At 35.4% G+C, this 16,999-nt stretch overlaps 1 protein-coding gene across 1 annotated transcript; it reads left to right on the top strand.

Annotated features, from left to right (window-relative positions):
- The first annotated feature begins 12,185 nt into the window (after positions 1-12,185).
- On the top strand, positions 12,186-13,856 carry LOC117565251 (phenoloxidase-activating factor 2-like). The gene is made up of 3 exons (XM_034244264.2): positions 12,186-12,294; positions 12,380-12,861; positions 12,932-13,856. Exons 1-3 carry the CDS (start codon positions 12,195-12,197, stop codon positions 13,775-13,777), a joined length of 1,428 nt encoding a protein of 475 aa, XP_034100155.2. The 5' UTR covers positions 12,186-12,194; the 3' UTR covers positions 13,778-13,856.
- Positions 13,857-16,999: the final 3,143 nt, after the last annotated feature.

Raw genomic sequence — 16,999 nt, 5'->3', positions numbered from 1 at the left:
AACTCTTACACAAAAAGTTACAAGCGAAAATGTAAAATAAAAAAATAAATTCTTCAAGCGGTGGCAATAAAAACAATAACATAAAAACTCGACATAAAAATCTATGAAAAATATTACATAAATATATGAAAAATATATTCGAAGCGATAAAAAATAAACAATGAAAATAATAACAGAAATGACAAATATGAATTAAAATATAATATATGTAAATATTTACAAAATTCTTATTTCAATACAGAAAAGAATAAAATAAGATTATTAGAAACCCAACTTTATTGGAACTTCAAACTTAGAATTGAAAAGATCATTTAAAGTACGTATTTAATTCCATGATAATTATATTCTTCGAAAACAAAGATTTAATAATAAAAAGTAAAACAAAACATGATATTCGACATGCAAATCGAAAACAGTTTAAGGCAAAACTCTCAAGCGAAAGCGTCTAAACAGTGTATTGATTTTGCATATGAAACAAAAAAAGCGCCTTCGTCTTTGTTTTCCGCCCGCATTTCTGTTACTTGTTGAATGATTTTATTTATTAATGCGCGGCTATAAAGCCGCAATTTGATTTATAAAAAAAAAAATGCAGACACCCCGTGGCGAAGAAAAACGAGCGACAAGGAGAAAAACGAGAAGCCGAAAAATATGAAAAATACATTTTCCATTAAATTTAATTTGCATGGTTTTAGGCGCAATCAGCTGCCGAGAAAGTATAAGCTCAAAAATAAAAGAAACGAAAAAAAAAAAACGTGGGAAAGTGGGGGAGCAGTAAACGCTTTGGGTTGAATTTGATTATGCGTAAAATACGTTCGCAAATCGTGCTTAAATCAGGCATCACGAATACGCTGTGACCAAAGCTTGAACTTAAACCAGTTCTTGATGGAACACTGGACACTACATACTTTGACTGCATGAAAGGACTTGGGCGGCACTTTGAAGTAGCTGCCACTTCGAGCAGTGCAGACATTGTTATTGTCTTTGGATGGACTTGCGACTTACTTACATACATATCCTTGTGCTCGCCATTTTCTCTTCACTTTTATTGTTATTGGCGCTTGCATCATTATTTCAGTTGGCGCCTTGGCACAACCGTTGAAGTTGCCCCCTCTCATCAGCATCACTGCTGCTCTTTTATTCTAAAGTTCGCCTCACAATCCTCCAGCTGAATGGCATCGACTCGCTCGGTCTTTGGTCTCTCGTTTCCCTTTGGGCCGTGGCCACTGTGGCGGTGTCGTTTTGCATTGTTTGGTCCTGTTGGTTGTTGGTTGCTGGTTGCTGGTTGTTTCCCCCCAGCTTCAGAGCCGTTGTCCTTGCCGCCGAAGCTGCCTTTCCCGTTATTGTAGATAAAGATAAATAGTCTCCGATAACGTTCAGTTATTTGCAAACAAATACAATTGCGGTTCATTGATGGCGGTTTCATTTCGCCTCGCACCAGTGCGGGTCCCGACCGCATCGCTCTTGGGTTGAATTTCCGCCTCCCTTCTGCTACTATTATTATTATGTGCTTCATGATGCTCGTCCCCATTTGCTGCTGCTTGTCTCCTAAGGTGAAGTTTCCTGCTCTGGCTGGCTAACTGCAAATTAACAGAGACAACTAACTTCAATGCGTTTCCAGCGCTTTTCAGAGGTGAGACATTTAACTTTTCTTCTCTTTCCATCACACTTTCGTCTCTTCGGTCACTGTCAAATTTTAATACCGAGATGGCAAGAGATGGTTTTCACAAAGAAAGTTAAATTGTATTATTACAATTAAATTATACCCTTATTCTTTTAATTTTGTTTTTTTTACATAGCCCAAATTTATTTTACAAACTTATGTTTATAAAAAAATGGGTATTATTAAGATATTCTATAATATTTTTTAGGTAATCCATATTTCACAATATTAATATAATTTTACTTTTGATACTCATTTACTTTCTTTATAAAATATTATATTTGACACAGTTGAACTTCATCATCAAAAGAATTAAGATTTAAGAATATATTCGTTGAAAAGAGTAAATATATTGAGAATTTCGATGAGAATATTTTATTTTCTCAATTAAAAACTTCATTCTGCGGCACATAAATAATTTGATATGATATTGAAAGATATTTTTAATTTTTTTTCGAGTATCCAGCGTAGATTTTCGAAATGTCAATTAACACTTCCATACTTTACTAATTTACTAATTTATCAAGGGCATAAAAAGAATTGGAAATTAATAACAATCACAATTATCCAGAGCTAGTCAAGATAAATCGCATTCATATCGACGCACTTTCCCTACTAATTACTTAATTTAGCAGTAAACGATATGCTTTTAGTTTCTCTCATTGCAAGCTTAAATATTTATGAACCTAATTGTGAATGCTCATGTTGTGCACTTCAAGCTTATTTTGAAATGAAACAATTCGAGACTAAAGTACAGCATAATTCTTACAATTGCAGTGGGCTTCAATGCTTTAAGCTCATCATATGCTAGAACGCTTCGAGTGATTCATCGATGCATAAATCTTGTCGATAGGTCTTTGGTCACGTATGACCTGATATGGGCTGCTCATAAAGTGTCTGCAAGGTGCGTATACATATATACATATGTGTGTGTGTGTGTGCGCGTGTGTGTGTGTAGAACAGCTTATCAATGAGGTATCTAAATTAGTATAGCCGAGAGACTCTCCTGTCTGGACGGGCAATTTAAAAAGGGGCGAATTCTAGACTTTTGGGAACACGTCAAGCTGCCATAATCTTTGGCTTTGCAGTGCAAAAGTAAAAGTTGTTCGCCTTTTTCGCTTTGGCAGCGTCTTGACTTACTTTCAACTTTCACTGCTTTCTCTCTCCTTCTCTCCCTCTTTCCCTCGCTGGCTGTCTGTCTTTTGGTGTGCATGCGAAAAGTTTTTCAACTTTCTTATGCTACGTGCATTTCGCAGATTTGCCTATGTGAATGTCGCTGTCGCTGTTGCTGTCGATGTCTATGTGGTTCCAGCTTGGATTCTTTATTTCTTTCACTTTTTTCCCTTTTGCTCCCCCTTTTTTTTCCTTGGGCCTTGCGCCAAAAAGTATGTTAAGCACTTTACTCTCAGTTTGCCGGCGCACTTTTGGCATGGTCGTATCTGGTATCTGGCCTGCGATTTATACGTGCATGTAATATGTGTAATTTATGACTGACAGGATGTGTGCGTTTAAATTATGTGCAAAATGCTACCGAAAAGCTGCCTGAGCCCCTTTTCTCAGGCTCAAGCTCAAGCCCAGGGACTAAAAACTTTTTGCTCTAAGCCCTACCAAAGAAACATGCCTTAGAAGAAAGCACAAACACCACACAGACAGCTGAAACTTGCGCCAATGTCACAATTACTTGGCTGTCACGTTTGATTCCACGCATGATATGTGATGTGTAGCTATTGGATCCGAAACTTAGACTGAGAAGATTGCAACAGGTTTTCTTCACTATCAATGAATTTGTTTATGTGTTAGTATTTGTTTAACTTTATGTTTGCCTTAAAGAGTATTTGCTCAATCTTTTCTAAAAATTAATGTACGTTTTCTATCCATCTGGCAGTTGAGATTAGATTGTTTTCTGATTCTGGTTTGTTGTCATCATATTGAAGTCAATATTTTTGGTTTGGTTTATCCGATACTATGTACATCGAAATTCACAATATAACTAATTTAAACTTTTTTGAAATTATGTTATATTATGAAAACTCTAACGCATTAGAAAAAAAAATAAACTATTTCTGTACAATAGTTCCTCAATCAATCAATCGCATTATTTGTTTAATGCGTTTAAGGAACATTTAATGAATTAATATATCTTCCTCAATCTTAGTGAACGAATTACTCACATTTCATTTGTTATACACAAATATACTCTTCAATTCCATGTAAGAAAGCAAAACAAATTCAAATTCATTAAATTTATGACATGTAATAAAGATATATATTCCATCAATCAATCAACCATAAAAGCTCTTCGTTAATGTTTAGACCTACAACATTATTTATTTAACGCATTTTATTAATCTAATGTATTAATATTCTATCCTTTATCTTAGAAACACTTTTACGCATCCAATCAATTCAATTATTTATATTTCTTTTGTTTAAGACAAAAATTCATTGAAATTAAATTTATTAAATTCTTATATTAAAGATTTATTCAATCAATCAATCAATTACATTGATTCTTCGTCTATGTTTCGACTTATAGCATTATTTATTTAACTCATTTTGTTGATAGAGTGTATTAATATTTCTTCCTCAATCATAGAAACACTTTTACACTTTAATCAATCAATCAATCCCTTGATTTTCTCATATTTCTTTATTTTAAAAGAACAATTCTTTGAAATTATTTAAAGTCAAGACGTACAATAAATCCATCAATCCATCTCTCAAATTATTTTTTTATCATATGAATAAAAATAAATTTTTGTTTTCTTGTAAGTAAGAAAAACAAGTTTGTCATTCAAAGCATAGAAATACTACCTCTCAATCATTCCAATTATTTTTCTATCACAAAGTGCAATTTTAGCTTATGATTGAACTTTAATTTGACAGCATGTATTAATCCAAGCTTTCAGAAGCTTGCTGAAGCTTATAAGGAAACAAAGCGTAACCCAAATTACGCTCTATGCACGCTGGCAATGCAAACAGAATATTCCCTTTCCCAGTTCGTCTCCCATGAACAATACCGAGACTCGTTCGCTCCAATTGAATGATGATTTTTGGCCAAAATGAGTTTTCATTTCCAATTACTTTACAATTGTGCTATTGTTTGGCTCTGACGAGTCGTCAGTCGGACTCAGCACAAGGCATTCTTATTGCAGTTCCCCAGCACCTCCCCCCTCTCTAATGTTCTAGTATCTGAACGTTACAATTCGATTTCCTAATTTTCAATTTTACACGTTTGGCAAACACTCAGAGCAAAAGCAGAGAGGGAGAGAGAAATCCCAAATCGGTATCCGTATCCCGTATTCCGTATTCAGTATCCCGTATATGTATGCCAGGCCAGAGACTTTTTGAGAAATTTTAATTAAAATTGAATTTTCCTTGCATTTAATTAAAAGCTTAACTGCCGACGTCGCTGCTCCTGAAGCTGCTGTTGCACATGAAAAATGAAGAAACGCAAAGGCAAGAAATACGAAAAACTATGCTCGAGATGAGTTCGAAGGCGCCTTCACTGCAACACAGAGTGGCAAAGGGACAACACAGAGGGGCGGGGGGGATTGAGTGCAGTCAGCAGAGCACTCGAGCAGAAGAGCATGCACTCATTGCAGCAGAGATATGAGAATATCATCATAGTCATCAGGCAAGGGAAGCACTTTTGCCTCTGCCGGCAACTCAAACTTGCAGCACCATAAGCAGCACTTGTCCTTGCAACTGAAGCAGCAGCCGACGCAGAGGCAGCAAATATTTTTGTTTGTTTACACAGGCAGCTGCTTCGGCTAAATGCAACACTGACAGCTACTGTCAAAATAAGCAACTAATCTCTGCACTGCAATATTGTTTGCCAACCAAATACACACATACACACACACACACAATTTCACAAAAAAAAAAAAAACCTGGAACTTTAGCAAAGAAGTTGCAACTTCTCAATCTTTAGGCAATTTAAGTTCAAGTAACAGTTGAAACTTAAACATAATCCATCACTAGATTTCATCTTTATAAGCTCCAAATTTAATGGCAACATTTTATAAATTTCAAATCAAGTTTGAAAGATACAAATATGTAAAATTTTAGACAATGGGTAGCAAAGTAATATTTGTATTAACAATAAGTGATGAATGCCGTCAACAAAAAAAAAAAATAATGTAGATAAAATAATATGACTTTGTTATTCAACTATCCCACTTAAGCTCCAACTGGTTTGTGTCTTCGATAAGCACTGGTTCAAATACATGCTCTGGCATCACAACTTAACTGAAAGCACCGTTATCGAATGAATTTTAACTTTTTGTACAATCAAACAATAAAAAATATTGAACAAAAATTTCATTCGCAAAAGTAAAATAATTCATATATTTTCGTATTTTAAAATATTATATTATATTATAAAATGGAATTGATGAATTTGTAGGTGATGTAATATCATTTTATTTGAAGTAATTGCCTAAAATAAATCTTTTTTACTGTAAAACTAAGAACTTCGAGAAATGTATCAAAAGCTTTAATTAGTTTTTTAGAGTTTTTTGTAAGTACTCGTAGTACTTGTAGTGGTCAGTATTCAAGCTGTTTTCATGCAGCATCGACAGCAATATCGAAATTAATCGGACCCTCAAGCAGTTGCCTCATATTTGTGGTGCATGCTGTGGCAGCAGCGACTGGCAGCATAATTGTTTTGAATTTTTCATAAATTCTGCCGCAAATTGTTGCAAAAAAGAAAATGCGTTGCACAGACTATGCAGGAGGTAAATTTCGGCATTGACTGGGATAGCATCCACATACATAGTAGCAGGCAACCAGCAGAAAACCGTAGAGGCAACATCAAATAGTTTAATATAAAATGCAGACAAAGGCTGCAGGGTGAGCACAACTGAGGCCCACATAGTTTGCTGCTTGGCTTGGCCTAAAGGAAGGCGGCAGGACTTCGTCCTTTTGCCAGCATTTTACGTAACGTCTCCTTTGTGTTGCCGCTGGCAATAGGAACGATGGAGAGGGAGCGGGGGGTCGAAAATATTTAATGCACCCACAATATTTAGCCTGTTTGGGAAGTGATAATGCACCCGCCTATAAGGATGGACCTCAGACTCCACGACATGCTAGTCTTCAAAGCAAAACAAAATACTTACATCCATTCACCTCAGCCTCAGCCTTGTCCTTATAACTTTTATATGCATGCATATTCAACAGTGTGGAAATAATAAAGCCAACTTGCCGACAGTTATACTATAGTTGCTTACAGTTGTTACTGCCAGACAGTCGAGAGAGAGAGAGATTCGCCGGAAGCAGGAAGTACTCATTGCCGGGGCAGACAAGGCGAGTTACTCCACAGACCCTTCCTTGCCATCAGAGGGGTTTACTTTCAGACTTTCCGACGGCGCCAATGAAAACCAAACCGTAGAATTCGACACTTGACTTCGCTTTGGCTCACGCAACGCATCTCATACAATTTATAGCATCGAAAGTGATAATAATACTTGAAGATACATTTTTATGTTTATCTACTCCGTTGACTCTTTTATTCAGTTGAAAGTGCGTTTCAGTGTAAGGTGGAAATGTTCGCTGACTTGTAATAGGACACTAAGTAAAAGAGAAATTAGCTGAAGTTTTAGAATGTGTACAAAAATTAAAAATAGAATTGCAAGCAATGATTGAGAACGAGATTCAAATTAAGTCAATAACGGTGTTTTATCATGGAAATGCACATTAACAATCGAAAATCATAAAGATAATACCTACATATGTACAAATATATGTACGAGTATTAAGACCGATAAATATTTTATTTCATTTTCAATTCTACCAATTTGTGTTTTTAACTGAGGACAAGAAAAAGTCTGTTAGTTTTTCTTTATCAATTATTATATTTTTCATTTAAATGAAATTACTTTATAAATAAGCATTTATAAATAATTTTTTTTTCATGTTTTACACACTTTAAATTTTCTGCAAATTTGAATAATACTTTAACAATTCTTTATGAAATCAAATATTTTTTATATATAGAAATTTCCCCATCTTCATGCAATTTGCATCTAATTTACTTTTCAGACGCCGCTGGTATAATTAAATTTTCGAGTTTCCATAAGTCAAAGCACAAAATGAGAAAGTGAAAAGGACGCAACGACATTTCGCTAATTTCCTATTCAAATCACGCCCTAATCGAACCCAGTGCAACTGTCAAATGACTCAAAGATGACATTTATGACAATACTCCTCGCTCTTCCGTTCCACATCTCCATCCAGCATCCCTCCCCACTTCTCTTATCCAACATTTCCACAGGACTCTTATCACAGTGAGGGACTCCATTGCCAGAGGCATTCGTCTTCGCTGTCGCTTTTCTCTCTGCTGCTGTTGTCAACATTTTGATTTGAATGCTGTCAACATTTTCGCAACAGGCTGACAGTCAGTCCACAAAGAGAGAGAGAGAGAGAGAGAGACAGAGATTAGAAGAGAAGAGGAAAGCAAGAGGGACTCAGAGTAGCGATGAACTAGAGCGGCAAGCCTAATTGTTGTCAATTTGACATTGTAAATCAGTTGGTCAGGTTTTGGTATTGTATTTATGGCTAGACTGTCAGTTAATTTGTCCCCGCTTCTTGACTGACGCTGTCAAGACAAAGGCCATTGTCATCGCAGCATCAAAACATATCCAAGTCCAAAATCTCTATCCCCACAATTCCCGCTAAAGTTCTTCTTTGAGTCTGGACCGCAGTTGTCAATGTCACCGGAGCCAACCTCCCCGGGCTTCTTCTCGGCTAGTCTGAGTCGGAACATGTTGTGTTGCCAGGGCTAATGCTCATGCTGATGACATAGCCCTCATTCCCATTCCCATTCCCTATTCGTATTCTCTTTTCTTTCAGCTAAGGTATTTTCATACACTACCAGCGAGCCTTATGGATTAGTCATTGGATGTACACCTGTTTAGAAAATATATTTATAGACCACTCAGAAGTACTTATATAATAAAGCTAATTAAATTGATTTGTGGTGGGGAACAAAGAATCTGTAATCTTTTAATATTTATAACATGAATATACTATAGTAATAGAGTTTCTGTGGTTACTGATTAGTCGATTTCTGCCTCACTCACAATAAAGGTATAATTATTAACATATGTAGGTTATATGTAATGCTAATAAAGTATATAACTTTAATACGCTCTTCTTTTAATGGACTTAAGTAAATTTCACAATAACAAAATTGGGAAATCTTTCTACATGTCTAGGTTGAACAGTTCTTTTTCATTACTGTAAAAGATATTATATATTAAAATATAGTAATAACCTGCTATTTTATTATTTGAATCAAATTATGTTTTACTAATTTTATATTTTGGCTAAAAAATATTACTTTCAAGTAAAAAAAAGTCATATATACATAGTATGGAGTTTTAAAAGTAAAACTCAAGCTGTTATTGTGGTTTTTTTTTTTAAATTATGAATACGAATCATATTAATTAATAGTCTGTGAGTAACAATAAACCACTAAAACCTATTAAATAATACAGATAATGTTTAAGTGATTGTATTGAGTTATTTTTCTCTATAGCTCTTAAAAAATAATAAATTACGTTCAGTTCAAGTTAGGTGCGAAATTCAAATGATTTAAATGCCCATATATAAATTTAATCGTTCCTTGGCTATTAAATTTTATAACATTGAATAGATTACATTAGTATGATGTCTATTTCATATGGACTGACTAAGTGATGAGACAGACAGCATTAAATCTCAGGTCAGTGAAACTGACATATGGTATAACTCGTGTTATAGATAAGACGAAAACATACAGTCTCAGTAAAACTGACCCTGAACATTTCATAGGGGACTCTAAAATCAGAAATAACATACCGATTACTGAAAAGTTGTGAAGAGTATTTCAGCTTCGTTTGAGGGTCATTTTGTATTTTTATCACGATTTGGGTTTACTCTTGGTTTTATTCATTCATTTCGTTTTATATGTGATATGTTTGTAGGGAGCTGCATTATTATGATTTGCGCTATAATTATTTTTCTGTGCATCTCGTACTCCTGCATGTCCTGCAGAGTCCAAAGGGAATCTCGAAGAGCAAGCCAGCATTCTGCTTGTCACGCAAATGTTTCATGTCAGATTTACGTTGCTCCGGCCACTTTATGTTGCATATACTACATACACATTTTCATATACCTACTATATATCTACTTTATGTTTTAAATGTGCTCCAACTACTTATGTATTGTATGAATTCTGCTTTCATTCGCCATACAGTAGTAGAAAAGTCAGCATCTATGTTCACGTTTGTGCAAAATCGCGTGGCACGTCGACTGTCCAATCTTCCCCCTCTGAACACCTATCCTGACCAAAAATATCTTTTTTATATATGTATATTCAGCTTGGCATAGTGTGTAATCACAATGATGAAGCTTTATAAATTGACTATCATGTTTAATTTAAACTAGCACTTTAAATAAAACCACAAAATTTGATTTTGTTTTTCCTTTTTGTGAATCGAATTCTATAGATTAAAATCGATAAATTTATAAATATTTTAAATACAAATGATATCTTGAAATTAATCAGATTTATATGTAGATATAGAATTTTGATACATTTTTAATAAATAAACAAAAATGTTCCCACAATTATCCATTGATTTAGCACCACTGTGCGCGAACCCTCAGACTGCGCCTTTTTAGCACGTTCTGGCGGTCGCATGCTATATTTTTCAATTTGTAAACATATCCTGCGGTGCAAGCGCTGAAAGCCGGCACAAAAAAGGGCAGCAGCATTAGTAAACAGATGCCACACCCCCGCAGCTCCTTCGCTCCCCCTCGACAACAGTGGCAGTCCGGGGCGCCGACATGGCCAGAGTATGAAATGCATTTGCTTCATTTGTTTGGCGTGTTTCTCATGTCAACTTAATGTTTATTAGAAAACGTCTGCTTAAATTGCACTGGACACCAGACCAAGCCACATTCCACGTTCCTCCTCCCGCCATGCACAGCAGACCATGCACATTCATCAGACGACAGAGAAAATATTCAGACATAGACACAAACTCAGTTTCAACCACCTATTGTGCCAACAAATTTCATTCTCTGACCTTATATCTTTATTAACCGGCAACTACACTTTCTAACATACAATAGTTTATTTTCTAAAATTATTTTCAACATTTAATTTATGTTTAATTGAAATAAAAATATTAATATATTTTTTTATTTAACGAAATGCGAAATTTCGTTTACAAACTGCACCATTAATATAAAACAATTTGAAAATAAAACGAAATACAAAATAAATTTCTTTCAAGTACTTATTCATAACGACAACGAATGCACAAAACAAACATTGATAACCCCCAACTAAGTCACAAGTAAGAAAAATACAGTCGAGTGTGCTCAAATGTGAGATACACGCTACCCATTTTGAATATTACACTAACTATTATAGTTATTATTGTATATAGCAAAACTCGCAAGTTTAGCTTTAAAATTACGCTTGTTATTCGATTTTTTTGATTTGCGGGGGCGGAAGTGGGCGTGGCGAAAATTTGAAACAAACTTGATCTGCGTGCAAACATAACAAATGTTGTCGAAAAAAAAAATTATAGCTCTATCTCTTAAAGTCTCTGAGATCCAGTGTTTCATTCGGACAGACGGACAGACGGACATGGCTAGATCGTCTCGGTTATTGATGCTGATCAAGAATATATATACTTTATTGGGTCGGAGAAGCCTTCTTCTACCTGTACATTCATTTCCTGCCGGCACAAAGTTATAATACCCTTCTACTCTATGTTTAGCGGGTATAAAAATGAATACAGTGCACTCTCCTCTGAGTGTGAACACTGATAAATTTGAAAACTAAATTTGGTTGTATTGAATATAAAATAAATGAAAATTATTACATACCCCTTGGTAAATCTATGCATATCCAACAGTTACAGAAAACATGATTAGTTATAGCTATGCAAAACAAAAACCTGATATTTATTAGTTTTTTATATCGAGTGGTCACTATTTACAAAAATCTGAGGCATTCTGGAATCGTGTTTAATTGAATTTATAAATGACACAGTTCTTAGATGCACTAAAATCTAGTATGCCCGTAAGCTAATATATCGTTGAGGCCAACTAAATGCATGCATCATTGTAAATTCTAGAACTAAAAAATTAACATTCAAAGCTACAAATAAGTAACACTAATTACCTTAATTCTTCTTAATAAAAATACCGCATGAGACATTAAACAATGTAGAACTATCAAAGTTATAACAAATAGCGGATGATAAATATAATTTACAAATAATTCTCTAAATCATTTTTTGGTAAATATAGTTTAATTTATAAAAGACATTCTTGCACAACATTTTAAAATTAATAGCTTGAACAACGGATTGCGCACTTCCGTTTGTGAGCTACATCCATTCGCGATAATGGCATGTGCGGAAATTTTCTGAATGCCTGATATGAGCCTATATAACATACATATGCATTAGTATTTGGACAAAATGAATCACAACAAATTGAATTGATAGCGATGAGTATAAATAAAAGGAATATGCCTTGTTCAGATATAGTCGTCAAAATGTTGTGCTCATGGAAGATTGTTTTAATTCCTCTGCTCCTCACGGGTTTTGTTGTTGCGGATTCAACAGTAGGTAAGTGTTAGAGAATTGTGCGGAACACAGTGTAGAATTTATTTAAATTATAAATTATTATTTATTCGGCACTACATAAATCAAGATGACTATGATTACGAAAAGATGGACAGCTTATTCCGAATGTTAGAAGAAGAAGAAACTACGCCGGAAACAGTAGAACAGCCGGAGACTAAAACTACAACTAGAAATAGCAATAAACTCGACGAGTACTTGACGGAAGACTTCAGAAAATCTGAAGAGCATGTTCCACATCAACACAACACTGATTTGAACCTACCACACGATGTTGCAATTCAATTGGTCAGTCTACGAACACATGTGACAACTGCATTGTCTGTCATTCAGCAGCAAGGCGAGGCATTCGTGAACTTAATCGATGTCTACTTGAATCAAACGAAAATTGTACGCGAAAACAAAATGTGTGGCAAGGAACGCGTATGCGTTAAGAAAAATCTGTGCAAATCGGAGCCCGTCGACGGCAACGGCCATGTTATGTACAGGTTCCGAAATTTTGGTAACGAGCCTTGCAATTATTTGCAAACTTGCTGTCATATCATTGATACGGTAAGGAACTGCATCAGAATATCTATGTATAGTATATATAAATACCCACCTAACCACGATTGTATTGCAGATAGAAGAAATACCTGAAGCAAGTGATAAGAATCAACCATCAATCTGCGGCAAACGAAATGTGAATGGCTTAAAGGGCACCTTGGATGCTAAACCAAATATGGAAGCGCAATTCGGTGAATTTCCATGGATGGTTGCAATTATGTGGAATACAAAACCAATTGGTGGTGGTTCAATTATAGCCCCTAATGTTGTGATAACAGCGGCAAATAAGGTCCAAAATCACACGCTCAAGGAAATTAAAGTTAGAGCTGGTGAGTGGGATTTGGAAAAGCAGGATGAACCTATGCCCCATTTAGATCGCAATGTCATCCAGCTGATTTTACATGAAAGGTTCTCTCACAAAGAGAGAAGCAATGATATCGCTCTTCTTATTCTCGATAAACCATTCAGCACGCAGCCAAACATTGCACCCATCTGTTTACCGACTCACAATGAAAACTTTGACTTTCAAGATTGCGTTGTCACGGGTTGGGGTAAAGAAGTACGTAACGACGATTTTCCAAATGTTCTCAAAGAGATACCGCTTCGTGTGCTTCCGTATTCGCAATGCAACGATTTACTGCAGAAGGCAGCTGGCCACCGCGAGCTCCGACTGCACTCAAGCTCAATTTGTGCTGGCGGTGAGAAGGGCTTGGATGCCTGTTTCGGCGACGGCGGAGCTCCACTTGCTTGTCTCATAAAAGGCAGCCCCAATCGCTATAAACTTGCCGGCATTGTCGCCTGGGGCATTGGCTGCGGTCGGAAGAATGTTCCGGGGGTATATACAAATGTTGCCGCTTTTACTCCGTGGATTAGCGATCAACTCAGAAGCCTCAACATTGAAAGCAAATACTATACCGCTTAAACACCAATTATTGCAATACTGAAACGTAATCGTAATGTAGTAATCAATGCTCGGAAACTAATAAAGAGCTTCATTTATACATATGCTTATCTGACTTACCGATCAATCTTTTTATACCCGCTACCCATAGTGTAGAAGGGTATTATAACTTTGTGCCGGCAGGAAATGTATGTAACGAAAGAAGGAGGCATCTCCGACCCTATAAACTATATATATTCTTGATGAGCAACAACATCTAGCCATGTTCATCTGTCCGTCTGTCCGTCTGTCCGTCTGTGTGTCTGTCCATCTGTCCGTATGAACACCTAGATCTCAGAGACTATAAGAGAATGAGCTATAATTTTTTTTCGACAGCATTTGACATGTTTGCACGCAGATCAAGTTTGTTGCAAATTTTTGCCACGCCCACTTCAGCCTCCGCAAACAAAAACAAGTAAGAAAGCTACAGTCGAGTGTACTCGACTGTGAGATACCCGCTACCCATTTTAAATAAAAACAATATATTTTGCGGTATTGCTCTCAAAATATACCAAATATACTGCAAAAATACTAAAAATATACCAAATGGTATATGTGGTATATCGGTGTAGCACCGATCGCAACCAAATTCTCAGGAATCATAACTACTATAGTTATTATTGTATATACCAAAATTCGCAACTCTAGCTTTTAAATTACGCTTGTTGTTCGATTTTTTTGATTTGCGGGGGCGGAAGTGGGCGTGGCAAAAATTTGAAACAAACTTGATCTGCGTGCAAAACATAACAAATGCTGTCGAAAAAAATTATAGCTCATTCGCTTATAGTCTCTGAGATCTAGGTGTTCATACGGACAGACGGACAGACACACAGACGGACAGACGGACAGACGGACAGATGAACATGGCTAGATGTTGTTGCTCATCAAGAATATATATAGTTTATAGGGTCGGAGATGCCTCCTTCTACCTGTTACATACATTTCCTGTTGGCACAAAGTTATAATACCCTTCTACCCTATGGGTAGCGGGTATAAAAATCGAATAACACGCATAGAGCTACAGCTGCGAATTTTGGTATTTACAATAATAACTATGGTAATTGTAATTCCTGAAAATTTGGTTGCGATCAGACAAAAATTGTGAAGGTACTAGGGGTTTTAGTTGCTTTGGAAGAAAGAAAGCTAAAGTCGAGTGTACTCGACTGTGAGATACCCGCTACCTATTTTGAATAAAAGAAACATATTTTGCGGTATTTTTCTTAAAATATACCGAATATATTGCAAAAATACTAAAAATATACAAAATGGTATATTTGGTATATCGATACAGTACCGCATTCAAAATATACCATAGACGGCAGAATATAACAGATTTCAAGCCAAAGCAACTAAGACCCCTAGTAGGTAGGCGTTTTTGCCCATACAAAAGTATTTCTTTAGTAACTTCCACAATTTTTATCTGATCAACCAAACTTTCAGGAATCATACTACTATAGTAGTTATTGAATATACCAAAATTCGCAACTCTAGCTTTGAAATTACGCTTGTTATTCGATTTTTTTGATTTGCGGGGTCGGAAGTGAAGTGTCGCCCCGCAATAACTGTACTTGGCAAAGCGACAAAATGCGGACAACCAACAAAGCGCAAATAAAGAATGATGCAATCTAACATGCACACTCTCAATTACGCAGTGCCAATGCACTATGGTCCGAATTCCCGATTTGGTGGCATAAAGTCCAAAATTTTATGGAAGAAAATCTGAATTTTTTTTTTTTATTTTAACTAGATACCCTAAATAGAAAGTATCAATAAATATTTTTGTCAAAAATATAAACTTGCAATTTTTACAGATGTTTAAAGTCAGGTGATTAAGCAGCTGATTTTTATGACAAAATTTGCGGGAAACTTTTAATAACTTTGAGCGCTTGGCAAATCCAAACTAAATAATATTTTTCTATTTTTTAAAATGGATATTAAAGTTGGGGGTATGTAAATTATGAATAATAAACACAGTTTGTATGGTAATTTGTTTAACGTTATATATGTGAACTGTTTTGTGTTGTCCAAGGAAATCAAAAAGCTGACAAAAGTGTTCGTCTTCTGTAGAGGAAAAAAAGGTGTTCTGCGTATTTGTGCGTTGTGTAATGTTTGTTAAACAATAGTATACAGTTTATATTAAATTGTAATAACAGTCCGGTATGCGGCTTTTTTGCGGCTTTTCCGATGCTTTAATTATTTAGATGTGCTTGAAATCTGTCACGCCACGTTGCTGGACGTGTGGATAGACAGCGGGCGCCACTCTTTCGCGCTGGTTGAACTTGTATTTGGTCAAATAGATGAATGTACACTGAGTGACGACAAAAAAAAGAGCAATAAAAAAAAAAAAAAAAAAAAATTAATAAAATATCACGTATACGTTATGATGTCTATATGGGCATTGGAGTAGGCGTGGTCAAACTTACTTGAAAGTTTGCTTAAATATTTAGAGTGGTCTATTTATGAAGTATGCCAAGTTTTAGCTCGATAGATGCAATATTCGATTTTATGCCACCAAATCGGGAATTCGGACCATAGTGCAATGTGCCGAAACGCACAAGCAACTACGCAGTGCCAATGTGCCGACAAGAGATGCTGCTTTACTCACTCTTCGACAGATATGTACATATGGGCAATATGGGCAAACTGAAACAAAAAACTTATAGCTCTTGGTTAGCACTATAATTGTGTTATTGTTCGTTTTCAAGAAAATTGCAAAAATGTTGTTGTTATGTTGAGAAACATAATTACTTAACTTAAATTACATCTTTAATGTCAAAAATATTTGTTCTATGAATATGCTGTTCTAGTAGATTTCGTTTGTAGGCCATTGCAGCCAAACAAATTCATCTGGTTTATTCCCGGTATACTGTGCACATCGTATCATTGTTTATCTAACCTATAATATAATGCCAAAGTCTTAATTAGCGCAGATAACATGAAATTTATGTTGTTTTTCTACCATGTCGCATGCGTCAAACTTTCAATAATTATTAAAAATGAAGTTGTGCTTATATTCAACTAAATTTTATTGTATTATATTATATTTGGTAGCAAAATATGTGTTTGGATACAATTTTGCATGGGCAAAAACTTTAGATGAGCTCATAACAAATGCTGTTTTTCACTGTCGCACGCGACAAAAATAGAAGCTGATAAGAAATTTACCGTTATTAGCTATTACATCATTTCTTTTATATATTTTGT

This window comes from Drosophila albomicans, chromosome 2L, assembly GCF_009650485.2.
Source record: "Drosophila albomicans strain 15112-1751.03 chromosome 2L, ASM965048v2, whole genome shotgun sequence".
Taxonomy (NCBI): Eukaryota; Metazoa; Arthropoda; class Insecta; order Diptera; family Drosophilidae; genus Drosophila; species Drosophila albomicans.
The sequence above is the reverse complement of the archived record's forward strand: the minus strand, read 5'-3'. Positions and strand labels throughout refer to the sequence as shown.

Excerpts from the sequence above, each read along its gene's own strand:
- LOC117565251 (XM_034244264.2), top strand. The coding sequence starts at position 12,195 with ATGCCTTGTTCAGATATAGTCGTCAAAATGTTGTGCTCATGGAAGATT. Across the intron at positions 12,295-12,379 it reads TGTTGCGGATTCAACAGTAG|ATGACTATGATTACGAAAAG; the intron begins GTAAGTGTTAGA and ends ACATAAATCAAG. Across the intron at positions 12,862-12,931 it reads GCTGTCATATCATTGATACG|ATAGAAGAAATACCTGAAGC; the intron begins GTAAGGAACTGC and ends ATTGTATTGCAG.